A 27,676-nucleotide genomic window follows, 5' to 3' on the forward strand; every position below is an offset into this window, starting at 1 on the left:
AAAATGGGATTTATTAGGCGTTTCTTTCAATACTTGTGAACACATTGAAAAATAGCTGTGATTATGGCCCCGTCCACACGAAGACGAACCCTGGCCTAAACGCACAAATTTTTCACCAAACCAGCCTCTCATCCACACGAAGCCGGCGTTTCGGGGGTCTGTAAACGATCATTTTTTTATTCAGCCTTCAGAGTGGGAAGATTCTGAAACGCCGTTTTCGCGTTTCCATCTTTACGCCCTAACCGCATTTTTTTTTTTTACACGCATGCGTCATAGCGTCGCCTCTACACACGCATGCGCGACCAGTATCACAACAACAATGGCGCCGTTGCTAATGCTACTCACCCTGCTGTCGGGCTTACAACAGAATCTTCTTCTTCTGGAATATCTCCAAGAAGAACAGAGCAATATCGACGACATAGTTCAGCACCTGAATTTCACTTAACCACGAAAATGGACCCGCAGGGCAACCATGTATAAATATTAGTGCACATGCCCAACATTTCGTCGCTTATTTTTGCTTTGGCACCACAGCGCCACTTACAGGCCTGGCATACATTTTGCAGCGTTTTCATGCATTCGTGTGGACGCTCACATTTATTTAACGTCTCCGTCTTTACGGCAAACGTTTTGGAAAATATCAGCGTTTTGTGTTCGTTTTGACTTCGTGTGGACGGGGCCTATGTTGAACGATAATGTGAAGTATACAGTACAAAGAATGTAAAATAATTTATCGTGAATAAATAGCTAGCATTTGGTTGGAAGTTTGAATTGTGGCTCTTCCATTCCTCAAGCATTCCTTAAGGTGAGAAAAACAAATAAGCAGAAAGGAAGTTTAGCCAGTAAAACAGAAATCCAGCTCCATAGGGAGCACGGTTGGTGGGTTTGATTTACCTCGGAACTCAAATCTTGGGGGTTGGAGTGACGTAATATCTGAAAGTGGTAGAATTTCATTATCCCTATTCTGGATGTTAATAGTTTCTATTGTTCCTAAATGGCCACTGAAGTCCATGACAAAAAAAAACTATAGTATTAATGCAATATTGTGCTCATATAAACATCATTGAAATATCTCCTCTTATAAACACTTAACATAGAACTGACTTAATTTTAAACACTCAAAATTAACAGCTAGTACTGTTGATGAAAGTAGCATCTACGGCAGGGGTCACAGCATGGCGCCTGCAGGAACCAAGGGGCCCTAAAGGACCACGTGGTGTGCCCTCAGAGTCTTCTTAAAACAGAACAACTCACTAGTATTTTGAAATTTTATTGTATTCTGTTGCTCTTCTATTTTAAATTATTTCTAGAGAATTTCATCATATAATCTTGTATTTAAGCATATATAGAGATTTCACAATTAAAATCTGTAAAGGTGAATAGAAATTAAAAGAAACAATAAAAATATGCTTATAATGTGCGATAATTAGGCGAACGCTGACCCTTGCAGCTCATAGGTCAATATCGGTAGCCCTTCCTATACTTCAGTACCCTTGAAGTAGCCCTGATTCATAAAAATGCTGGCGACCCCTGATCTACGGTATACTGAATGTGGAAGTTGGGTATTTTTTATGTTGCTCCGATTTTCAGACTCAGAACTACAACTTTGCAGTTTAAATATTCCACTAGGGGGTTGGAATTCCAAGAATAAATGGAATACAGAATAAGTTGTAAGGGACACAGACATGTGATGTAAGCAATCATGGGGTCAAAATAGAACAATCAGGAAAGTCCAGATCATGGACTGCAAAAACATGTTTAAATGTGAGGATTGTTTGAAAGGCTCTCTTGGTCAAATTAAGTTCCCCCCTAGCAACAGTTTTGAATGACTTCTGTGTTTATGTTGATCGTTTCAGCCAATCCTTTTTTCTTTATGAAAAAGAAAACCTAAAACACTAAAAGTTGTTCAGCCACATGCAAGGACCTCTTTGCATTCGGCATCCTGACTTGATGAAGGCAACTTACTTAATTCCAAGGTGAGCATCAATATGGGATTTACAAATGAGGATTTATTAAGTGGCTTTGAAAAGGGCATGATTGTTTTTACCACACTTTATCACCCAACATTTTTCATCATTATTCAAAATATCTTTATTCAGGGCAAAATGGAAGTCAAATGTATAATTTGGAGGAAAAACACAAATTCTGTCTCTGGGCTCAAAAAAAACAGAAGCAGCAGAGGACCACTGTCAACTAGGAATATAAAGCTGTTGCTGCGTTTTTTTGGTAGTTGCATCATGGTTGGACATTAAGAAATCGTAAAAAATGTTGCTTGATCTGATAATTCTTTATTCCATTGTCCGAAACATCCAATGAATGTCTCTGAGCCATTTTCTAGGGAGAAAAAAGGGTCCAACTCTGTACTGGCAAGGTGTATTTAAACATTGGAGATCTTTTCTCCTAACCATCCCAATAAAGTCAACAGATTGTTTTGTTTGTGTCAAGGAGCACAGAATGGAAGGGGAATATACATAAGTAAGAATGCACAATGACAAAGCATGTATGCATATCACTTTATAAAAGAGAAGTAGAAGGGAAGTGGCTAATGAATTTGAAGGAGAAATTATTTCACAAGTGGACTGGGAGGCTGATGCAGCACTGACCTCACAAACCACTTGGAGCGAGCCATCTTGGGTGTGTAGGTTTCTATGTGTGTGTGTGTGTGTGTGTGTGTGTGTGTGTGTGTGTGTGTGTGTGTGTGTGTGTGTGTGTGTGTGTGTGTGTGTGTAACTCTGTTCCTGTTCCTTTGAGTATCGGTGGGGAAAAGGGACGTTTGTGTGAGTCATCCAGCAGTGATTGAATTAACTGAACTTTGGCTGAACACTCACAGGCAAAAGAGGGAAAGGCAGGAACAGCTGAATGCATTACCTCAAGCATTGGACAGCTCTAAGATAGACAGACTAAGAATTGTAGGGTTATCCAGTTTTATTGAATAAACAACCTTATTAAACATCATCTAAAGCTTGAACACCGGACACTTGCAAATTTGCTCAAAAAAGGCTTAAGGTCAACTCCAAGGAAATAACTGGAAATTTCTAGTAAACCATTTGGAGTATTACTTAAGTTCACATTTTCTTGTGATTTCCTATTCAGCTGTTTTTCCGCTAGATGTGAGGAAGGAGAGGGTGGAAAAAATGGATTACATCAGGTTAGGAGAGCAAAAAACTAGACATGTGACGGCTTCTTTTAATAAAGACCATCTCTGACTCAGCTGAGAACTTAGGCTGCCTTTACACGTGGTGAGTGCTTGGCTGCTATAAAGACCCTGTCATTCATAAGTAGGTCAAACATGCTGCTGGTTACACTCGCCACATCCACACGCAAATATTTACAACATCTCCTTTACACTATCAGCATCAACCACCTATAAAAAGTGTTCAGACATCATTCTCATTTTTGAATATTTTATATTTATTTAGACCAGTTTTACAGAGGAAAACAATATAGGGTAGAACTGGTTTGAAGACCTGCTCTATTTACATAACGTCGCCATGGTTATTAGATAACGACAATACCTGGTTTGAAGTCATAAAAAACCAGATGAAAGGAAAATAAGGGCACTTGCACACATACTGCAGAGACAAGGATTTGCACACACCATGGGAAAACCTGAAACAATGACAGAATATTGGTCGAAGTCAACAGTCAGAAGATTTCAGCACTGTTAGATGGATGGAAGCAGTAAGAGCTCGCACTAGTTTTATTTTGCACAAGTTATTTTTTCTAAATCTTTAAAAATTATTTTTTCCAACTTATGGCACCAAACATCTAGTAGGAGTTAGAGTGCAAAGCACCAGTCAGGTTTCAAGTACAAGTTGTTTACTGTAAACAATATTCACAAATAGAGGTTAAGTTGCGAGAAAAACAAATTATGTAAAAAAAAAAAAAAAAAATTTTTTTTTTCAACTCAAATCAGTCTTTGGGTGTTTTACACCCATGCGGCTGTGGTTGAGAAAAACTTCCCTGAATTTTTAAAGAAACCTGCATGAAACCACTTGCGGGAACAAACGGAAACTGACAAACGCAACGTCTCCGCTGTTCAACCTGTTTCACTTCGCCTCATTTCAAAAAGTTTTGTTGCCATAGCAATGTGGAATGGGTTTGTGCCACCTGTGGCAATACTTCTGCTGAGTGCAATGTGTTCTGGTATAGATAAAAAAAAAGAAAAAAAAGAAAGAAACTTGGGGGAGTTTGTGTTAACTGTTCAGAATGAAAGCTCATATTTACATATAAGAAAGTGTTCAGGATTTTGGGACATAGAGTGCTTTGCAAAAGTATTCATAACCCTTAGATTTTTAAATATTTCCCAGTAAAAAGATAAATGCTGAATGTTATGTCAACATTAAAGTAGTACATACTTCAGTGCATTATATTACAAATTTTAATGTGCATTATGCAACCCCGTTTTTGTTTGATGCCCCTGTTTAAAAGAAATAAATAAAATTCCTTGAAAAGTCCAAAAGCAGATTCACGAGTGTGATATGATTTCAATATAAGCGCACCCCTTCTGTGCAGGCTACAAAGGTTTATTAGATATCATTACTGAATAAAAAAGCATCATGAATACCAAGCAACTCACGAAGCAAGGTGTGGAAAAGCTTTTATTAAAGTTAGGAGATACAATCCTGTAAAGAAAATTAAGGCTTGAGGCTATAATGTGACATTCCCCTGAGATGTGAATACTTTTTAGGAGGGATAGTTTCCGAAACATACAGCTACTCTCTTAAGTACTGTTTGCCAAGTAAGCCTAAACTGTGGTTCAAGCTTTTAAAGAACTTTACTGAAGGTTTCCAGTTTTCCTACTGCTGTGGAGCTGCTGCTTTGTAGTCCAAAAATGAAGCCATTCTTGATCAGCTCTTTCCAAAACAATAAAATCTGTTATTTTCTTCAGCTACATTCTCAAAACATGGTGTCATGATGATGCACGTCTCCACTCCCATACTCATTGTGGCTATACACAATTTTTCAGACATTACACAATTAGAATAGAATACATTGGAAAAGGATTGAGGCCTGGCATGCATACATTTTCTTGAAATTAAAACTGTCTTTAGACAATTTTAGTCTCAGGGACACGACCATCAGCATGCATCCACACTAACACATTTTTTGAACATCTGTTTCCTGCTCCAGAGGAGTTGTGAGTATGGTGGTCACTGTAGGGAGTATCCTCTCTGTCCATGATGACCCATGACTCATCCTATTGTTCAGCACAACTCTCTTAGTCAGCCCTCTCCTAAATTATGAGAAAGTACGTAGGGATGTCTTACGTTTGTGTTGTCCCCTTTTCCCCCTTAGTGTAAACTCCAAATGGAGGCTTCGGGTGTTTTATGCTACTTTTTCTCTGTGATTTCCTGTAAACCTGTTACTCATGTTGAGCAGAAACTTCCTCCTCCAGAGACTGAATCAAAAATAAATACCTTTTAGGGGGATTTGCTGGTCGATTGTCCTCAAAATAAGCCAAGCAGTCCGAGGTGATGCTCAGGTTGAAAATAGGGGTTTTAGTGAGTCAGTTTAACAGAAGGGGGCTGGATAAGTAGATGCACAGACCCCTGTGTGATAAGAAGATTATTCTTTATCAGACAGAATACTCTGGATATTTACTGTGTGGCAGCAGCATGCAGAATTCTGATCTGTTGTGATCAAAGGAAAGAATGCAGAAATATGGTATATTATATTTAACAGATTATGTAAAAATATTGGGGTCATGGGAGGTTTGTTTCTATCTCTAGATAGATAGATAGATAGATAGATAGATAGATAGATAGATAGATAGATAGATAGATAGATAGATAGATAGATAGATAGATAGATAGATAGATAGATAGATAGATAGATAGATAGATAGATAGATAGATAGATAGATAGATAGATAGATAGATAGATAGATAGATAGATAGATAGATAGATAGATAGATAGATAGATAGATAGATAGATAGATAGATAGATAGATAGATAGATAGATAGATAGATAGATAGATAGATAGATAGATAGATAGATAGATAGATAGATAGATAGATAGATGGATGGACGGACGGATCTGCAGTCGGCCTCGGCAGATGGTCACTCACATTGAGCCTGGTTCTGTTGGAGGTTTCTTCCTGTTAAAAGGGAGTTTTTCCTCTCCACTGTTGCTACAAGCATGTGAGGGATTCCCGAAGAGTCAGTGAGTTGATGCAATCAACTGGTTTTCCTAAGATAGAAAACTTTAAATCAATTTGACTGTATGATCTGGTGAACTGTAAAGTGCCTTTAGATGATATGTGCTGTGAATTGGCCCTATATAAATAAACTGAATTGAATTGGATGGATGGATGGATGGATGGATGGATGGATGGATGGATGGATGGATGGATGGATGGATGGATGGATGGATGGATTTGCATTTTTTGTCACACGTTTTTGTAAACTTGGTGGAATGAAGCTTTACTTCATCATTTTTATGGTTTTATATTACCAGTCAAACCCTTCGTAAAAACCTTATTTCTTACTTCTTTATTCTCTTTAATAAGTGACTTTTCAAAGGAAATGCGGTTTTTTTAATAGAGCTGCAGGCGCGCTCTCTCCGCCCCGCCCTCAGCTCGTGGGGTCCCCCCTCTCATCCAAACCCACGAGCAGATGAAAGAAAAGAAGCGGTTAAAGGAGGAGGGGTCTGCAGATTGCGTCACAGTAAACCCTCCCTCCTACTTTAAATTTACAATTTCTATGGGCGCTCGCTGTGTGTGTGTGTGTGTGTGTGTGTGGTGCGCGCTCAGGCTATTAAACAGTTTCTACCCAAGGAGACACACCTCGGACCGAAGAAGTGATCCGGACCGGGAAACGCACTAATGGTGCTCGAAGCACTTTGTCATTTTAAATAATAGAAGAAGGGGGGAAAAAGTCGCGTCGGGTTCTACTTTGAGGTAGGTGTATGTGTGTGTCTTTGGTTTTTATTTATTTTTTTCTCCTCCTCTGCTCTATCGTAAGGGGGTTGTTTCACAAGCGCACTAACAAAAGCAGCACGTTTCAGCTGTCTGTCCCACCGAGCAGAGCCTGGTGGTTAAGGTTGGTTGGTTTACTTTAAAAACCAAAAAGTAACGAGTTTGGATGGAGGTAGAATGAGCTGGCAAAAACACAAACTCTTGCTTCATTGTCTGCTATTGTTGCGGCACGGGACTGTGGCCCCGGGACAGCGCAGAACAAACACGTTGGTGTTGTTATTGTTCAGCGCGCACAGACAGTCCGATCCACCTCAGGACAGAATGGCAGTCTAATATTTAAAGGGGGGATGAATAGATTTGTTTGCAATCTTTTTTTGTTTGTTTTTTAAAGCGGATGCATGGAGATTACGCGTTTGAGCATAACGCACAGAATCACTAACTCAGTCTTCACGCTGTTTTGTTTACTTGGAGTTATGTTACAAAACAAACTTTAGCCAGGAAAAATTTAAAAAAATAAAAGATATAAACAATTTGATTCATCTGAATGAGATCAGCAATGACTGTCTGTGTCAAAGAGCTGCCAACCATGTGCTGTCATGCAGGCGGTGTGACCAACTGTCAAGTGTTTCTGCATCTTCTTGAAGCTGTGGCATTTTCTGTTGGTCAAACTTTAACGCTGAGCAAACAACAGGGTGGAAGAAAAGGAACCCAGCTGGAGCCAGATTCTGTGTATTTGCTGGGTGGAGGCCTTAGGACATTCCTGCAAACAGTGTGGAGGTAAACTTACCTTTAGGTAAAGTAGTTGAAATAGGATAGTCATAAGGATAGAAGTGCTGAGCTGGGTGATTGCATTTTGTATGTGGGGGTGTTCTCACATGTGTTAGTCATTTAGAGAGGAGTTACATCTGTTTTCTGATCTTTGAACTCCCTCCTTCCTTTGCCTTTCTCTTGTTTCTCTCTTGCCTATCCTCTGTTTCCAGTAAAGTCAGATGCAGTCACTGTGTGGTGGGTGGGTTGATGCGTTTTTAACTCAACTGCTTGTCTGCTCCATTCTTATTACTACACTCAAAGGAATTTGAATATTTGAATGAAACTAAATAGTTTCCTAGCTGAAAATGGAAAGTGTTCATTTTGTGGTTCTGGTAAATGTGTTTGCATAGAATTTGGGTTCTATGTTAGGAAGTCTGACCTCCAAAAGGAGATCTTTTTAGGTAGGGAATAGGTGTGTGAGTATTAGAGGGGTATAACTAGCAGCCACGTGTGTTGATGCTATCCGCCATAGCCTGGCTGATCTTTGTGGGCACAAAATCTCCACCACCCACGTATCCAAAGCTCTACTGAGTAAATGTTTCAAGAGTGAAGTTATCATTTGAGTTTTTGGTGTCACTTGAGCAGCCAGCGGTGGCAACAAAATGTTTTCTTTATTTAATTTTTAGACCTTTTAGTGAGCGTGTAAATGTGGCTTTGGTTTGCCCCACACATCTTCTGCCTGTCTAATTTCAGTTTGAACAGACCTACTTTGTGAGCGGACGACCCCCCCTTCAGCTAGTGGTACTGTTTATTTTTTTTTATAACCATAACTCTTATGCCACCGATGGCAAACTGCTTTTATGTTTTTTGTCACGATAAGAATTTAAACCATCCGTCTGATCAACTCCTTGGTTCTCATTTGCAGAAACAAGTGTGATGAAACCATAACATTGTTTCCAAAATAAGACATTCTGCTGAAACTTTCTTCAACAAATCTTAATCCTTGGTCCTTCTACTCAACTCCTGATAGGTTTACTTAGAAATTGACGTCCTTTCTGTCTATCACACAAAGTGTCCAATATTGTGTGCTCTAGAGCATAAAGATACGTTTTGGTTTCTTCTGCTTTTCAGCCCATTTAGAAATATAGCACATTTGTGTTATATCTGTAAATGGGCTAAATTTAGCTAAATGTTGCCAACCATGATATCCATTTTATTTGACATCTTATCTGCCCATTTAATCGTTTTCCTTTGAGAACTGTACAGAAACAGGTAAATGGTCACTCCCACTTTCTTTAATAGAGGAATCTGCTTTGAATCAAACTTTAAAGAATTACAAGACTGTCCACTTTTATGAATCACATCATATGTCTCTTAACTTTACTCTTAGATTGACAGAACTAACAAAAGAGCAACCAAGTATATACTGTTGTTTCATGCATTTGCAGACCAACAATGCTGGGAGTTTGTGATGCTTTAATGGTGTATCTCAACACCATATGCTGGCTGACTAAGAGGCAATAAACCAAACAGGAGTGATGCAATTATTAAATCCTCTAACAGGCCACAGAATCTGTTTACTTTACTTCAGTTTTGTTGCTAGGTTGCTGCATGATCACAACCCAGGAACCTAGGAACTGATTGATGGACAGCTGATTACAGGCTTCTCTTTGTGTGTTAGTTTCGATAGCTATGCGGGGGGATGAAACAATCCTCGTAAAAGCCAGGCATGCTGGGCCTTGCTCAGTTGATACTCGGGATGCATAAGAAATATTGAGACCCAGGCATGGATGTGTGCACCTAAAGAGAATGATCTATCCAAAAGAACTGCATTGATTTTTCCTGCTCTAATGTCAGAGCCTCAATCACAATTAAGGGCCATTACTGCACTCGCTGGTTTTTTGCATCATCTCAGAGAATGGATGGCACGTGTACCCACACATGAACTTTAAATCCCTCTTTGTGGCTTGTTAGGGTGAAATAAAGGGAGATTTGGAATGAATGTTTTTTATGGTATAAGAATCAAAAAGATTCACTTCAAACACAAGCAGGAACTAAGTGCAACAAAATAAGAAAAGAAACTAAATAAGAAAAAGGATATAAAAAGTTTCAGATATTTATGTTGATGGCAAGAAACATTTTGATATGGTTTAGAAAAAAACAAGTGTAGACTTACTTTCTCTTTCAGCTACCAGTATACATGTGGATGTGCTGTACTTTGTATCTTGTGAGGCATCAAACCGGAGCAAACAAAGAGTCTTGATTTTTGGCTTCTTTGTTATTCCCCAGTCTGGGTGTATGTGTGCACATGCCCACTACTTGCGCCCCTGTGCGTGTGTCTGCCGGGCTCGTCTGGTAGCTCAAGGTAACAGTTGTTATTGGGGTTTTCTCTGCTGGCATGTAAACAAAGGAGAACCTCCCCAGCTCTCCCTGGTGTGTCCTGCAGCCAATAGGATTTGAGGTCCCAGCTGAGTCCAGCCAGTAGACAGACAGGAGGGGCGGGACTCTGCTGTATGAGGAGAAAAACAGCAGTTAAGCACAAAGCTTTGAATCTGTAACTAGAAGAGACAGCGCAGCCATAACAAAGACTCTCCTCTCATAACTAAACAGCACCTTTCACTGCTCCACCACACATAACACCTCTGGTTAAGGCTTAAAATAAGTTCACTGCCTAATATAAGCATCCAAACCCTATACACGTTTAGTTTTCCCACATAACAAAATTGTGATTTAATAAAATGTTGAAAGTTAAAGGGAAAAATTCTGTATGTATGTATATATATTTATATATATATATATATATATATATATATATATACACACACACACACACACACACACAAGGAGTTTGCTCTCAACCCTCTAAACGCCAATATACCCCTAAGATAAAAATCTAGTGCTGCATGTGAATAAAATTTTTCTGATAAAACCAAACTAAAATCTTATATTTTAACCCACTTTGTTAAAATAATAAAGTATATTTGTAGCTGAAAGCTAAAACTGCCAATAACCGAGCTGTCAAACAACACGCTGTTGTATCCTAAAATTATGATGACAATATATTCCTCCCATTATAACATCATCCCGTCTCCCGTCCATGGTGGGTGCAGGATCATGCTGTGGGGAAGTCTTTCTTCAGAGGGACAGAAGGGTGTGTCTGAGTGGATGGGTGGAGCTAACAGGACAATCCTGGGGGAAAACCTGTAGCATGCTATAAGTGATTCGACACCATAAACCCAGTCAGCTACAACGAAATAGTTTAGATCATTCAATCCCAAATTTGGAGTTGTGTCCTCACTTGGACTATGGACTCTTTGTTTGTTAACTCCACTAATAGTTGCTGTCGTGGGTTGACTCTGGTACCATTTTGTTGATCAGAAGCTAACAAGTTTGGGAACCTTTGGTTTAGACCACAGTATATTTATGTTTTTTATTAACCCAGTTTAAGCTCTGACCTAAATCGAACTTGGAACCTGTGGCAAGACTTGAAAATTGACGTTGACAGATATTCTGTATCCAGTCTGATTGAGTTTGAGCTCATTTGTATAGAAAACATGGCATAATGTTCAGTTTCTTTATTCATTTGCAAAGCTGGTAGAGACATAGCTCAAGACTAACAACTGTAACTGCTACCAAAGGTGAGTCTAAAATTGAGCAGAGGGAGGGGCTTAATACAATTGCAAAAAACACCATTTACTTTCCTTCTAATGAACAAGTATGTGCTACTTAAAGTAAAGCCTTAAAATGGTATACTAAAGTATGGGGCTTTAATGTAACAAAACTTAAAAAGTTCAAGGGTCATAACAACTTTCCTATAGCAGTGTATTAGAGACTGCAATTAGAAGCCTGACATATGATATAAGGTACATGTTCACATCAAAAACCATCTGTTTTGTCAGTATGGTCCTTGTGTGTTGCCAATGTCTAAACTCCAAGCAGTTGTTATGCTCATCTGTCCTCTGCTACATCCACCTGTTCCCTATAGATCTAACTATGTGTACATTCAGGAGCATATGTGAGGGCCAGCTGTGAATTGGTACAGACCAGCCTTTTGTATTTAACTACAAGTTGTGAGCCCCCCCTGCACAAAAAAAAAAAATCTGTGACCCTTCAGCAGTAATCCAGGTTAGACATTTAAGCCAGTAGTTTGATTTCAGGTTTATGTGGATGCCCCTGTTTCTGTCTATGCTCACTGTTGTGTGCCCAAAGCAATAATCATCGTGCCTGTTCATCACATTCCTACTGCATGAGTAAAAGTCATGTCTGTGCCTTTTGAATCCATCCTATTCTCTCCCTAATCTCTCTTGCCCTGGGGCTTGTGCAGTCTTTGCGCAAGCCATTGCATGAAATGTCTTTGGTCGGCACTGAACGAAAACTGTCAAACCATTTCCAGTTCAATTCTAGACAAGCTTGGATCAACAGCCCTTCTTCTAGACCAGCTGGGATCAACATCAGCTTGTCTGAAAAAGATTCTGGACCAGATCAACAGGAGCTAAACCCTGGGTTGTGATTACACATGGACAAAAACGTCTGATAGATTTACTTATCTGGCAATCAACTCTTAAAAGCTATTTGTGCTTGCGGTAAAGCTAATCAGGTTAGTCAAACTCTTCTAGAAGGCTAGCACCACAATTAAAAGACAAAGTGAGATAGGTAGAGAAAGGCTATTTAAGACTTGGAACAAACAATATAAAAAAACAAAATGGAATACTAATTTTAGGTTATTATCATCAGGTTTTGCCAATTCCTCAACAGATGCAGTGGTTATATTCCTCTATTAGCTGTAACATTATTATATTAATTAGCATCATTGGGTATAAATCTTCAATAAACTTAGGGGTGGTTGCGGTTAGGGTATTGCGCTTGGGTTCCAGAGGTTCTGAGTTCAAGCCCTACTCCCACGGACTGTCAATCGGGGTCTCTGCGGAAGACCCTTAACCCCGCACTGCTCCCCGGGTGCCGCACAATGGCAGTACACTGCTCCCCAACGAGATGCGCTTAAATGCAGACGTGAATTTCACCAGTGTGAGATCAATAAAGTTTAATTACTATCATTATTATTAACCTGCCCCTACAAGACCAAGAAACAGTTCGCAAAACCGACTGCTTTGCGAACCCATAAACTGTAGGTTTAGTCATAAGTAGAGGGCAGATAAACCTTGAATAAACTGTGGAAATTGTCAAACATGGTTCCATATCAAGTTTGAAAAGCTGATTCAATGGGGAGCATTTTTTATTATTTTTTTATGCAATGGTTAAATAAATCAAATTAAAGTTTCCTCTGTCGCAAAGGTTACAGATTGGGATGAAAAACAGTAGAGCTTTTATCTCTTACTACCTCTCACAGAGTTTTTAAAGTTCTCTGACCTATTTAAATTTTGTGCTTGATGTCAGAATGAAGATATTTTAAGACTGTTTTCTTCGGAAAAAAAAAACAGTATGCTGTTTCTAATAGTGTTAAATGCTTGACATTTACTGTTTCTAAATCTCAAAACACTCAACATTGTCCTGTTTTGTAACTTTTTATTATCATCTGCACTATTAAAGACTTGGACAAAAAAGCAACAAAACAAAAAGAAGCAACGTGCATGTAGGTTTTAAAAAGGCCAGCATGCAACAATTGCTATTTTGAACAAAATGGGGTCATAAAACAGCATCATGGTTGACCTTAAAAGAAAAGCTGTTGGCATTAAAACACAAAGGGAAGAGAAGAGCTATACTGAAGTTCCTCCAGCTACTGTTGAATTCCTCTTTATTTTCAATGACCCTTTGTGCTCATGATCCTTGCATGAGGTTTACCTTAATGTTTGTTGTATGGGACCTAAACTTTTATCTCTCATGACAGCACTAAAATGATAAAAATTACATAAAAGCTGCGCTTTTGAGATAAGCAAAGTAAAAATGTTTTAATTCCTTATAGTGGATTTCTTCTGATTTCTTCTTATTAAAATTTAAATCGAAAGATAATATGTATAATTAAGCAGATTTTGACCCACACAGGGTTTAAAGGTTTCAAATTTTCAAAGCGGATTTGGGTAGAGATGTTAACGTCAGATTGATTTTAATTTTATTTGATTGTTTCAAAGTATTTCATCCCAAGTTAAACCTTAAATATCCATTGAGTTAAATATAAATGTTAATGTCAGATTCATGCTATCTAGTCAGCCTAAAAGACAGATATGCAGTATGTAATGAATTTAAATCATTCTTAAATCTAGTTTGGCACAATAGCTATTTTGCAGAACAAATAACTTTAAATCAAAAGACATTTCATGTTGGGGTTCGAACTGGCAGCCTTCCAGTTACAGGACGAACTTCTTTATCCTACACCGTCACCGCACTAAAAATTGAAGTTCAGATCCACTATGCTGGTGAAAATTCCCAGTCATCCAGGTCACAGTCATCCCAAAAAAGTTAAAAACAATCCACTGGACTTTGTTTCCAAGTTTGAAGACGTTTCGCTTCCTGGATGGGAAGCAAAACATCTTCAAACTTGGAAACAAAGTCCATTGGCTTATTTTTTTACTTTTCAGATCCAGTATAAATTTTAAAACTAACATTGGATGTAACATCTGAAACAGTAACTTTTGCGAGGCCTGGGATGCGGGGATCAAACTTAACCAGCAGGCTGTAATGTGACTTGGTTCCATAACTGTGCATAGATCCCCCTGGTTGTCCGGTAATACATAAGCACATAACAACACACTGCATAGCTGAAAGCTGACTTGTCACATGACGCAATAAATTGTCTCCTTCCCATGTTGCTGTGTGTTAGCTGCTCTGTGTTCTGTGAACCCTAAAACATGGGATTGTAAATTTCCCACACCCCCTTCATCTCCCTGGTGACGCTGTTGCATCGTGAGATCAGAGGTGACTGTATGGTAAGAGATTCATACGTGATGAGGCCCACAGAATTCCCTTGCTCTTCCTCTCCCTTGGTGCATACCCCCAACTCTAAGGCAGGAAATTCAAAACAGATTTCAACCCCCAAACTCCCAAGAATGCTTATGAAGAGACATATTTTCCTCAGTTATCCCTTAGGTCTGCTATTCTAAAAGCCAAAAAGTAAAATAAATGTATCACTACAAATTATTTGCATGGCATTTTTGTCAGATCACTGAGATATTTTAAAGAGCCTTCCAAAGGTTAAAAGAATCTGTGCTTGAGCAGTGCTTTTATCCTAACAGTAGCATAGGTGTGTTACACTAGGCAGGGCTGTAAACAAGTGTGTCAGTGTGTGTGTGTGTGTATGTGTGTGTACACCAAGAGATTTCTTGGAAATGATCTCATTGTTCCAGCTCTGCCTTCAAATCTCTTTTTGCAACATTCTAACGCAAACGCACTGTTTCGCTGTGTCCCTCCTGAACTGTCAATTAAAAGGTCATCTGTCTGTGCGTTTTAACCAGGGCCTCTTATTTATGGCTCACTGGCCGCTTCATTAGCAGAGAGGCTGGGAGATGCATAGCCGGATCTGTCCTGCTTGTAGAGTGCAGCAAGGGAGGGCAGTTGGCACTTCAGGGAGAGGGAGAGGGAGAGGGAGAGGGAGAGGGAGAGGGAGAGAGGGAGAGGGAGAGAGAGAGAGAGAGAGAGAGAGAGAGAGAGAGAGAGAGAGAGAGAGAGAGAGAGAGAGAGAGAGAGAGAGAGAGAGAGAGAGAGAGAGAGAGAGAGAGAGAGAGAGAGAGAGAGAGAGAGAGAGAGAGAGAGAAAAAATAGGGGTTTGAGTTGCTTTGGTGGGGAGGTGGGGGGTTAATGACGCATTTTTCCCTGAGGGGTGGACCTCCCATCTGTGAGTGGGTAGAGGGAAGGATCTGGCCAAGAAGGGGAAGGGATAAGAGCCAGAGACTAAGAGTATAAATAATATAAAACACATGTAAAACAAGTTGCACCCTGTTTTGTTTACCACAAAGGGTTTTTTTGGACAGTTTGTCCTTCTCATGAGGTGTCTGTAAATATATGCGTTGGTTGTTAAAATCCCTGTGGTTGATGAAGTGAGTGGGTGTGGTCTCCCATGTGTTCACAACCAGTGACAGCTGACTGCCCAACCCCACCCTGTGCCGTTCTGTTTGTCCCTGTATCCTTGAGGACAACTGTGGGCTCAGATGGGGAAGGAGGGCACAAAGCATTGTCGTTCACTTCATCCTATCTGTTCTAGAAAGAAGAGGGGGCATTTGTGACTTAAAAACCCCACAAAAGGTCAAGATAGAGTTATCCTTTTTTTTCCAAGCTGCTTATCTTGGCACCAATCCTAACATAAATCTGTCAAATGATTTGCTTCCTCTCTTTCTTAACCGTTTGTCTGGGCATGCGTATTAAGTGTGCTTATTTTGCCGGTTTAGATTCTGATCAACAACACTTTTCATTAGCCTTCCCAGCCATCTTTCAGAATTGCCATAAAATGCAAAAAACCTTTATGAAAACATAACCCATCTCTGCTTCCCTCATTATAGAGTTTTGTCTTACTGTTCAGTAACTTTAAAAATTATTTAAAGTTGTATAACCAAGTTATATCAGTCAGCGCTACACAGTTTATGAAATTGTTATTGTAATTTATCGAGGTGTAATGTTGAATAAGCCATACTAGTTATTAGAATGGTTCTTTACAGTAATGTATTTTGCCTGTTGGGTGGACTTCCATTGCCAAATTTCCCCGACACAGATTATTGTGACCCTATAGTTTAAAAAACATGAAAAGTAGTGAATGAAACATGTGTTAAGTAGTATCATTACACTATGTAACAGCATAACTTTGTTGTGCAACTTTTTCTTTTAGCTGAGTTTCCTGAGTGAGACTGATAAGGATTTCTGGTTGTCTTTTTTATTTTTATTTTTTTCCATTTCCTTAAAACGACAGCACAAAAAAGACAAACATCTACTGCATTTGCCTCGATATAGATAGCAGTTTTAAATGCAAGTGCAAAAAAAAATAAAATAAATAAAGAAGTTTTTGGTTGATGTTAAAATAAGCTGAACATTGAGTTTTTAGTAAACAGAGAGAGAATAAACCAGTATTAATCAAACAGACCAAAGTAAAATTAACTAATTCCAATCTCTGGGCATCTTGTTGGTGCGTCTGTATTTTTTTGCTGCGTTAGGTTTTTGTAAAGGGAACATGGAGGGACTTTGTCAGTGGACGAGGAACCCATGAGAATCCAGTAGAAATACAAAATGAAAATGGTCAGCCACTTTACAGTTATTTTTATTGGTTTTAAGTCAGACATGATTTACAGAGGAAAAAAAAGGGAAGAGAATCAGCTGTACAAACAAAACAGGATGTCAAAAGAACAAAGTTTTTTTTTTATTGTTTATGAAACGCAATCAGTAATTTATTTCCTCCTCAGCAGCATGAAGTTAAGTTTACCTTTGTTGCGGCCCTGTCTCTGTGCACTGGTTAGAAAGATTTCTTAACACATATTTCACAACTATGCCACGATCTTATCTCTTTGCAGAATATTTTCCCCGCTGTTGAAATTAACCTTTTGGAGAATGTGGCATGTGAACCAATGATGGCTTTTTGATCAACTTCATAAACCTAATAGCCCCCAGCTAAAAGATCATATCTGTGCATTTTGCATTGAAGTTTCATCTGCTCAGATAAATGAAGTCCACCAAAGTGTCCCCTACAGTCCTCACTGGAATGTTGATCAGACAGCAGTCTCCTAAGGAGTCAAACTGAAGCTGTGTGCATTGAAAATCAGTTCATATGGCATAAATTTATAAGCACCATGAAGAGAAAGAAGAAATAATTTATTATTGATCAAAACCACTTTAATTTCTAATGGGTTCAGATGGTAAACTGTGTCCTCCCATCTGATTGAATCAGGCATCAGTAGTTGAAATTCTTCAATAACTTTTATCTCAAATCTTTTTTTGGAGTCTAACTGAAAAATTTAAGAAAGCCATAATAATGCCCTTTTTGTCAAGAAATATATTTGAATTAAAAAGACTAAAATACATTAATTGTGTCAGATTGAACACCATTATTAATGCTTTTTTAGAGCTGTGTTATGAATAAAACTGTTAAGAATTTCTCTGCTGCTTCTGTAAGAGAAACAGACATTGATCGTGTGATAAATGTGTGTGGGTAAGCTAACCCAGAATGATGCAGTCAGTTGGCAGGGCTCAGGCCGTCTGCCCCTGTAAGAGCGGTCCCTTCTATTGCCTCTAATGCAGCCTGTAATCATCGGGTACACTTTCACACGCGACCGCAACTGCAAACATGACTGTTGATTTACTTCTCTTTTTGTATCTCTTTTTTTATGCTGGAAGAAAAGCGGCATTATGTCGTTTAATCTGTGTCCTAGTTTAACTTTTCCATAAACGTGAGTTATCCTCCTTGTTGTTCTTTCTACAAGTTTGGATGTTTTCAATCATTAAACTTTAAAGTTTCCAACATCCGAAGGACTGATATGAGGGGTTGAAATTAACTGAGGTTAAAACTTTCCTTTCTGGTCTCTGTGCTGACCCACTTTGTTTCCTTTAGTTCCTGTTTAGTTTTGTGTTTCACCTCATTTCATCCCCTGAGAGCTATAAAACAGCGTATTATGTCAATTTTTAAAGGCCTCTTCATGGATGTCTTGCAGAATTTTCCTTTCTGAAGCTCGTTATCTGTGTCTGTGGTCTCTGTAGTGAGGGTGTGTCTCCAAAACCAATAAACAATCTGTTTTAATGGGATTCCTGAAACTAATGTTTGGCTCATAATTCTTATTATTGATGTCCTTAATACCGTAGCTTTTTCATAAGCATAGATTTTGTTTCTGTGAATTTGGTGATCTCAAATACATACTTTTCCTCCTGTATTTTAAAGTTCCTAACGTCTCACTTTATAAACTGTCTGTCTTAAGAAGTCTCTAGGCAAATGTCTGCATGGGCTTTGCTGCTCTTGGCTGTTAAGGAGAACCAAAAGGGAGATCTAATAAAAACATGCTAAACATCTAATTAGAAGTCCTGCTTTAAGCATCGCTCCAATTTTAGAGTGCAGGTTCTTTTTGAACTCCCCATGTTACTTCCTCTCCTTCCCCGGGGCAGAGAGGAAGTAGGAGCAGATGTGTTACGGTAACGGACACAGGGACAACACGGCTGGTCTTTAGTTCCCTCTGCTTTAACACAAACCACCTAGGATGTGCTATACATCTTAATGAACTGCTGACACGCCATCTCAGAACCAGCCAAGTTTTTTCTCCGAACAATCACAAGAAAGGTGTGTGTGTGTGTGTGTGTATATATATATATATATATATATATATATATATATATATATATATATATATATATATATATATATATATATATATATATATATATATATATATATATATATACAAGAGTAATCAAATGATGTTGCATGTTTAGAACTAGTATTAAAAGTGCAGTTTCATGCATTAACAAATTATTTCAAGTACAGCCTTGGTAACAAACATGTTTTCCAGGTAACATGGCAAGAAAGTCCCCCTGAACTCAGAATACTGAACACTGAAGTTCGGGTTTCTCACTAATCTCTAACCTTAAAATCCATCCATCCATCATTCCATCCATTTTCTGTCATTCTTATCTCTACTGGGGTCTCTCTACTGGAACATGCTGCATTGGGTTTAACAGCACAATATGCAGGAATAAACATCAGTTTGATTTGGTACTGATGTTAATCAATTAAATTAAATTAATCTTTCTTTCTTATTTTTTTATTTTGTTTTTAATCTAAAACCAGATCTAAGCTCTATTTTCAGGAACGCAACATGAGTAACTTTTGTAATCATTCACTGTAGTACATTTTGGGAGTTATAGCATTTTTATTTCCATGCCTCTATGCATTTATTATTTTTGAAGGTGATGTTGGTTTGTGTTTAGCTAGACTTTAATTAAAACTCATATTTGTTGCTTGAAAATAATTCTTACTAGAGGTCCCTTTGATTACAAGGAAAGGCAGCTAAGGATTTACGGCTGCTATTTGCAACAGTTTAAAAATAATGGATAAGTTTATTGAAAATGCATCAATAAATCTCTGACAAAGACTTTTAAAACATTACCCACAAATTACAAAAGATCCATAACCAACTGAAAAATGTTGGTTTATCTTTTATTTTTTCCCATTTGTTCAGAGTACTGTTCTCTCCAATTAATATGGCTTTCTTTGTTATGTAACCAACATAGTTTAGTCTCCATGAAGCAATAACAGCGACCTCTAGTGGTGTCTTTTCATCATTACACCAGTCTTCTAAATCTAGGCCATGTTTTGAATTTGTGAGTTCATTCCCCCCTCAGGCTTGTTATCAGCACCTGCAGTAAAAGGCTTTCTTGCTTGAAACTAGCTGTGATTGGCCAAGTCACTGGTTAGTTTCAGTCAGTACTAAACTGACCTATCAGGAGCCCAGTGATCAGTGAACACATTGAGAGCGCATACTAACAGCAGGATTGCTGAGGGTTTTGTTTCCTCGGTCAGTCAGAGAACAGAAATGTACGAGGTTTTGTCAGCTACTGAAAAAAGTGGATCAAGCTGATCAGTAAATGTTCTGTTAGACTTCATAACTGTTCCTGTAAATAAGTGTTTTTATCAAAATACCTGCAGTATTGTGCTGGAAAATAGATCTTCGTTATTTAAATCAGCGTCTTTGTCCAGAAATAGTTTCCCTATTGATGGAGAACTGGTTGTAATTGATGTTAGAGATGTCTCTTGTAATTGAAAGGGACTGAACAAATTAGGGAGGGAGCGGGGAAGATGTGTGAGAGAGAGAGAGAGAGGGAGGGAGAGAGAGAGGGAGATGCTATAAAACTGACTCTGGACTCCAATCAGTTCAGTCAGAAACAGCTGTGCAGGAAGATCATTGCCTCTGCAAAAGACAAACACGACAAGCGTTCATTTATTTTCCTGGAAAGCAGATTTTTAAATCAGATTATCCAGGATGACGACTATGTTCCGATATTCTGTCTTTCCTCATCTGCAGGGTGAGTTGTTTCTCTCAGTGCTACTGTACAGTTTGTACACTTTGTTTTAGTTGTCTTTATTAGAGGATTTCTTCAATCTTGTAATCTTATAATATTTGTTTTATGGGAGGAAACATTACTTTTGGCTCCAATTATATTTCTTCAAGTATATTTAAGCTGTCTGTCTGGATTTATTTGGATGGACTTGTAAACAGAAGCTACAATAAAAAGTTAGATTTTGTGACGTTAAACAAACTCTGATAAGGTTAACAATCTACCTCGCAGTAAATGTTTAACCCTGCTCTGTTATATCATGTCTTATGATAGCTGGACAATAGGTGTTTTCCCAAAAGCTTAACTGTGTAGGTTATTTTTAAATTTGCATATCTAACTCTCACCTGAAGGAGAAAAAACATTTGTCTCCCTTTAGAAAACTGTTAATTGGCCAAACAACATGTGGCATTGGTGTCCATGAGGAAAATGTGTAGCTTTTGTTTTGTTTAGCCTCTGGGCCAAAAGTCAATAAGCAGTGTTTTGAATTAAAGCTTGCATTCAAATATAAGCATCTGGTTTTGTGTTGTCTGGGTTAATCTATTGCATTGCAGATGTTTCTTTTACCACATATCAGAAAAATAAAATGTTCCACTCTGTTTGGAACAATTATGTAACATCAGTTCGGAGTCTCCTGATGATATTCAGAAACTTATGTCAGAGTTTTAGGGAGATTCTTCCATTAGGATTTGAAGAGTGTGTTTACATAAAGGTGTTTTATTTTATGGACTCATATTTCTGTATCCATTGTCTAGAGGTAATGGCTGTTTTTGATGAGGGGATGTAGGCGGCTGGTTTTAGAGAGTAGCACTGTGGATTGCTCATATATCAATTTGCATAAATCAGAGTTTTGTTGCACTGAATACAAATTTTTTAAGAGTGAGACTAAAGATTGATGTTGAGCTTTAAAAATGCCTGGTTGTTTTGCCAAAACTACCTAATAATTATTTACCAGATTGACTTATTTCCATCTTTTTCTGCAGATCCGTGTAATTCTAGGAGGAGTGTCATGGCAGAACCGGACTACCTGGACGGAGACTGTGAGGAGCTCATCAAGCCCAAAAAGCTGATCAATCCAGTAAAAAGCTCCCGGAACCATCAGGACCTACACAGAGAGCTTATTATGAACCAGAAAAGGTCAGAAGATGTGGGGAAAAAAACAAAACACTTTCAGTCCCTCCAACTTATAAATGCAGAGTGCTTAAAGAGAGTGATTTGTTTTTATTTCTGGAGCAGCAGGACTTTCTAGATAATTGTTGGTGATTCTGTAACAATCACAATCTAGTAAGAAAAAAGGAAAATCAACATTATACTGCCCAGATCCACACTAACCCGGTTTCATCTTTACTAACAGGACGGGTAGACCCAGTTATCATCCCTGCTGGTGTCCTGATTGTCTGTACAGACTGTACTGATGCTTCTGCTGCGCGTCACTTAGGCTGACATCACTGATTTATCCTCCAGCAGTATCATCACTTAGCTTAATGTATGAAACATTTTAAAATGAAATGTTGCATTAAAATGTGGAGTGTCAAAAAAATTATGCGGAAATCCCACGCAAATGTAAATGTGACTCATTATCTGGTGTTCTTAAAAAAATAAATAAAAATCTTGCAGCTTTAAGAGAGAATGAGTCCATCTGTGGGAACATGAAGGCACATGTTCTAGCGTCTGTGATCATCCTTTCAGGACTGAATGTTTGTGTTTTCTCTCACCGTGCAGCAGTGGCCACTTTGTGTCTGAGCTATAAATAGCACTGTAAATACTCAGGATGTTGACAGCTGTTCCATGACAGCATCCATCCTCCGTCTTTAAACGGGTTAAAGACCTGCATCCCTTATAAAAATGAAATTAGAGAGAGATTAAAGAAAAGGAAATTAAGATTGTATATCCTGCAGAGTGTTATCTCTAGGTGGATTTTGGAGATGAATTAGATTTGTTTTCTTATGCTTATTAATGTGAATACATTTTGCTTGCACAGAGGCTTAGTCATAGTGGTGATGGTGCGGAGGAGATGCTAGAAGGGAGGGAGGGGGGGGTAGATGGAGACATGGATGAGTAGATGGATTAAAAAAAAGAAAAAAAAACATGTTATGTAATCAAGATTACAAAACAGTCTTCAGCTGAGAGCCTTTCTCTGCCTCTGCTACCTTGGCGACAGTGACCCTTCCCACACACTGATGTGGAAGAATTTCAGAAATTCAAACTCATCCCTTTTTTTTTTTTTTTTTTTTTTTTTTTTTTTTTTTTTAAAGATGTGCACTTTGTAGGGGAGGCGTTTCATAGGGCCACAGATTATGTAAACACAGAACACCATCCAGTTTATGGGGGGGGGGGTTTACAGCCTCATCTCCCTTTATGTACTGGATACCTTAATGCTGCACAGTATGTTGCAGTCTTCTCTAATTCAGTGTTGCTAAGTGCTTTCATAAGGCATTAAAAAAAGTGACGCCTTGTATAAGAAACTCCCGCTGCATCTTGGAACATTCTGAGCTTGATTATGCAATCTGCAGGATTTAATCGTGCATTTAATTAAGATGCTGCTGCCGCTGAACTGTGGGCAGGTAGAAACACTGTCATGCTGATCATTTTAGGAGGGAGCAAGCAGCCAATAAGACATTGGATAATTTGAATCTGAAGTGGATAGCTTATTATTGTTTTTAACAGTCGTGACTCTCCTCCTCTGCCTTTTCATTTAATTTGGAGGAGGTTTGTAGATTACATAACTTTCCTCCTCACATTCTACTAGCATGACTCCCTCTTTCTTAACCGTGCGCCAACCACTCTGCTTTCCTTAGACTCATATGGGAGAAATGTGTCCCAGGATAGTTTAAAATATTCAAGCAGCCAACAGCAGTACTTTGCAGTTCTATTTATATCCATTAAATTTCTAAATATTTTGTTAGGTTGCAGCCTAGAAGTGTTGTGTCCAACTTATGGTGCAAAGTTTTGATGTGGAAAATAAATTATGCATATTTATTTTTTTTTTGCAAAATAGGAATATTAAAAATTGTGTGCATGAGTTTCCTTGTCCCTGCTAAGGTGGAGAATATCTCTGCATAGATCTTTCTGCATGTAGAATAGTAATGTTCATTTTTGGCAAATACTTCATCCACTTTGTAAATTTGCAGTGCTGATGGAGAATCACCTTTGAGGTTTTAGAATAGAAGAATCAACTTTTCAATGCAATTTTAAGTCTTTATTCAGAGGAGTACATGTCAGACTGTTTTTTTTTTTTTTTTTTTTTTTTTTTTTAGAAAACTATGCATACCTTCCCTTTCACAATTCACTTCTAGTTTGTTTTCTCTTTTTTTTTTCTCCTACAAATAATCTCTGTAAAACATTGTCAATTTGGGAAGAAGTTCAAGGGGTGTGAATACATTTTACAGTCTGAAATACTGTCTTAGTCCATATTTCAGTAGGATTTTAACATTGGCACCATCTCCAATTGGCTTAAAATCAAAACTTTTTTTTATTTTACATGATTGACATGTAATCCTGTTCATGTAACACCGACTTTACCAACTCGAATGAGGTCATGGTGCTCATCTGTTCTGAATAAATCCTAGGAAATCGTCCACTAAATGCACTCCGGAAATCCCATGAGCTTTTAGTAGCAAAGATTTGTTCAAGCTTGGTTCTAGTGACGTGTTTTCTCATCGTTTTTCTTTTTTCTTCCTCTCTGCTGTAAAGGGGTCTTGCTCCTCAGAACAAACCAGAGCTCCAGAAAGTTCTAGAAAACAGAAAGAGGGAGCAAGTTATCAAGGCCCAGAAGGAGGAGCAGGAGGCTCATAAGAAACTAAGTGACCTGGAAATAGAGCTTATGAAAAGACAACAGAAGCTGGAGCAGGTAACCCTTTGATCTTTTTTTTTTTTATTCAGTGCTTACTTTAATAATTAAAATGAACTATGCATTTAATCTGTTGCATGTTGTCCAGCTTGAACTGGAGCAGCAGAAAATGCAAGAGGAACAGGAAAACACCCCCGAGTTTGTGAAGATGAAGGGTAACCTGCGCCGGACCAAGCAGGAAGCGGATGGGGAGGGGCGAGCCACCTAAAATCCAGCCGGGGGGGTCTGGGTCTGGCTCACTGAGATGCCAAGGAGTGTGTGTTTTCTGTGGTACCACGATGGTAACCTGACCAGGATGAGCCTGTTGGCATTCCCTTTCCCCAAGTTTTCCTTCCTGCAGCGAGGAGAGAGACTCTAGAGACAAAAGATTTCCCCCCCATTCTTTCTCCCTGCTGTGGACCGCCAGCACTCGCACACCACCATCACCCCAAACCCGCCCAACACAGGAGGCACCTAACAGACATGTTACACGCTTTTCATGGGCCAGCAAGCTTCCATTGAGCTCTAGCGGAGGAAATAAACCAAACCCAGTCTGTTTTTCACTCTTTTTCTCCTCTTTGCGAGCTGTCGGTTTGAATTACTGTTATCAGTGTTGTCATTGTTGCTTTTGTTTTCATATTCACAATCATTGAAAAATCAAAAAAGTGGACACTGGATGGACTCTTAAAGCTGTGTAAAATAAAAGCCAAACAAATGTGCTTTTTGTTATTTATGTTGGTAGCTTTTTAGCCCAGGTGTAGGGGAAGACCCTTCTAGTCATTCTGTTTTACTTTGTTTTACAGCATAGCATATACGGCCAGAGAAGGACAAAAGGAGTGGGTGGTTGTGTGAAAATATGCTTTTTCATTTTTATTCTGTAAATGACATTTCCTCAGCTAATGCAATTTTAAGCAATAGTAAAACTCCCAGGCATGAGAGTAATTTTTCTTTATATATTCTATTGTTTTGTATGGAAAAGAATGTGTTAATAAATAATTTACATTTTATTTTGTTTGTCCTGAAGTGAATGATCATGTTTTGATCATTAGGGCACTCATTAGTTTGTACTGTCAAAATCTGGCATGATTTATGATGAAGGGGGGGTTGTACAGGTAAAAAAAAAAAATATATATATATATATATATACTTTTTTACAGAAAAATTGTACAGGTTCTGATTTATTTTGCTCATGAGTTGTAAGCAGGTTTAATAAGAGCCATTTGCTCATAAGCAGACCTTTGAACTGATGTAGGAACTACGTATAGATCTTTGATTAACCCTCTAAGTTAACTACCATATATGGGAGACTGCATTTCAGGTAAGTAGTCGTTTTTAAGTTCTAGGTCGGGTTTTTTTTACTGTGAGATGCTACAAGTCTTCATGCACTTCATGCTTCACGTAGGAAAACTCAGGCATACAAACAAGCACTCCTACAGTCCGCTAACATGTATGTTCATGAAAAACCATGCTGATATTGAGGGAACCTGCAAACCCAGCACAAAAAGGCTTGCAAAGAAAATGTTTGATCCAGAGGCCATGTGCCTTCAAAAAACAGATGGCCATAGAGGGGGAAATCTCAACTTTATAAAATTGTCCAGTAAGTGCAGGTTTTGCTTTATATTTTACATCAGTTTGTTTGTGGGATTAGATTTTTTTTATATATATTTCAAACATACAATATTTAAGATTTAAAGCATATTTGGACTGTTGGACCATTTAAAAGAAAAAAAAAACATGCAAAAGAGCAACCCAATTTCTACCTCATAAAGTAATGGTAAGGTTTTGTTACATTTTACCATAAAATTACCCTATATTTTATTAGAAATAAATGAATATAATGAAAAATTTAAATGTTTCCTTTTAAACATTTCAAATCTCATTTGTAACTAGAAAAGCAGTCAGAGAGCAGTGCCTCTTCATTCACTCTGTGCTGTGTGTGATCAGCAAATTTGAGACTTTGAGTGAGTCATGGCTCACCCTTCCTGTGTTTTTGTCTTCAGTATAATACTTTGGGACTTTTCTGAGTCCAGAAAAGGGGGGGGCTGCTTGTTCCTCCAAATTATGGAACAGAATATTTCAAAGCTTGAAAAAGTTTGGTCTAGGCAACTGGATGTGAAGTTTTTTTGGAAGATGTCGGATATGCATGACCTGGATGACTGAGAATCTTCACAGATAAAATACTTTAAAAATTCCTCCATCCAGATAAGGATGTAGAACATCACAAACATTTTATGGAATATTCATTGCACTAGGGTGCACCTTTGGTACAGATTTCATTACAACCTGTTCATAACTTTTCAAGTTATCGTGCGCACAGATGCCCAGAAAGACAAAAACACGCACAGACTTGACTAACATAACCTCATTGGCAGAAGTAACAACGAAAAGTGAATAACAGGTTCTTCTGTAATCACAGGGACCCATAAAGTTCAAGGCTAGCTCAAGTGGTGAGTCATGACTCCTGCAAACAGGAGGCCTTGGTTCGTATCCCACCTTGGTTCGTATCCCACCTGAGGGGAAGGAGTTGCCAGTGTGGGTCCTTAGACGAGACCCTTCATGCACATGCCTGCTTTTGTGAGTGGCGGCCTATTGGTTGGGGCATTGTGCTTGAAATCCTGAGGTTCTGAGTTCAAGCCCCACTTCCACTCTGGGTCCCTGAGCAGAGACCCTTAACCCCCATATTGCTCCCTGGGCGCCGCAGAATGGCAGCCCACTGCTTCCCAAGGGGATGGGTTAAATGCAGATAGCTCATTTAATTTCTCTGTACTTGTGGCAGTGTAATGACAAAAAAAGGTTTAAAATGCTCCCTTAGTGATGCAACATGGTATGAGCGTGCAGGTGGTGAAGCGTTTAGTGCGCACAACCCATGTACGGACCAACCAGGGTTCGAATCCGACCTGTGGTCCTTTGCAGCATGTCTCTGCTCCTCTCTCATACTCCCTTTCCTGTCAGTCTACTTTCGAGAAAACTCAAAAAATAATAAAAATAAATTTAAAAAAACGCAGTACTATTCTAGAATAATGTCAACAAAAACATTGATTTCCGTTTATTTACATTTTTTAATCAGTGGCTTCTTATTAAAAAGTAAAATACGACCAAATACTTGGAAAAGCTCGTGCTTTGCAGTCTTAAATAAGATTGCAAATACCTCCAAAACTATTAAAAAAATATAGCCATAAGATGGCAGCACAGTGCGCGTGTCACTT

At 38.5% G+C, this 27,676-nt stretch overlaps 1 protein-coding gene across 2 annotated transcripts; it reads left to right on the forward strand.

The window, feature by feature from the left end:
• Positions 1-6,735: 6,735 nt before the first annotated feature.
• Positions 6,736-25,477, forward strand: fam107b (family with sequence similarity 107 member B). Of its 2 annotated transcripts, none has more exons than XM_038268899.1 (4): positions 6,736-6,904; positions 21,625-21,778; positions 24,335-24,491; positions 24,580-25,477. In XM_038268899.1, exons 2-4 carry the CDS (start codon positions 21,651-21,653, stop codon positions 24,697-24,699), a joined length of 405 nt encoding a protein of 134 aa, XP_038124827.1. In that variant the 5' UTR covers positions 6,736-6,904; positions 21,625-21,650; the 3' UTR covers positions 24,700-25,477. The 2 variants fall into 2 exon arrangements, with proteins under 2 accessions (XP_038124827.1, XP_038124826.1); XM_038268898.1 differs by lacking the exon at positions 6,736-6,904 and adding an exon at positions 20,453-20,611.
• The last annotated feature ends 2,199 nt before the right edge of the window (positions 25,478-27,676 follow it).

This window comes from Cyprinodon tularosa, unplaced genomic scaffold (assembly GCF_016077235.1).
Source record: "Cyprinodon tularosa strain WSP-4 unplaced genomic scaffold, ASM1607723v1 ctg71, whole genome shotgun sequence".
Classification (NCBI taxonomy): domain Eukaryota; kingdom Metazoa; phylum Chordata; class Actinopteri; order Cyprinodontiformes; family Cyprinodontidae; genus Cyprinodon; species Cyprinodon tularosa.

What these genes read in the sequence shown, in the direction of transcription:
- fam107b (XM_038268898.1), top strand. Translation starts at nt 20,569, where the DNA reads ATGACGACTATGTTCCGATATTCTGTCTTTCCTCATCTGCAGG. An exon ending in CTTATTATGAACCAGAAAAG is followed by an intron (nt 21,779 to 24,334) that starts GTCAGAAGATGT and finishes TCTGCTGTAAAG; the next exon opens with GGGTCTTGCTCCTCAGAACA. An exon ending in GACAACAGAAGCTGGAGCAG is followed by an intron (nt 24,492 to 24,579) that starts GTAACCCTTTGA and finishes CATGTTGTCCAG; the next exon opens with CTTGAACTGGAGCAGCAGAA.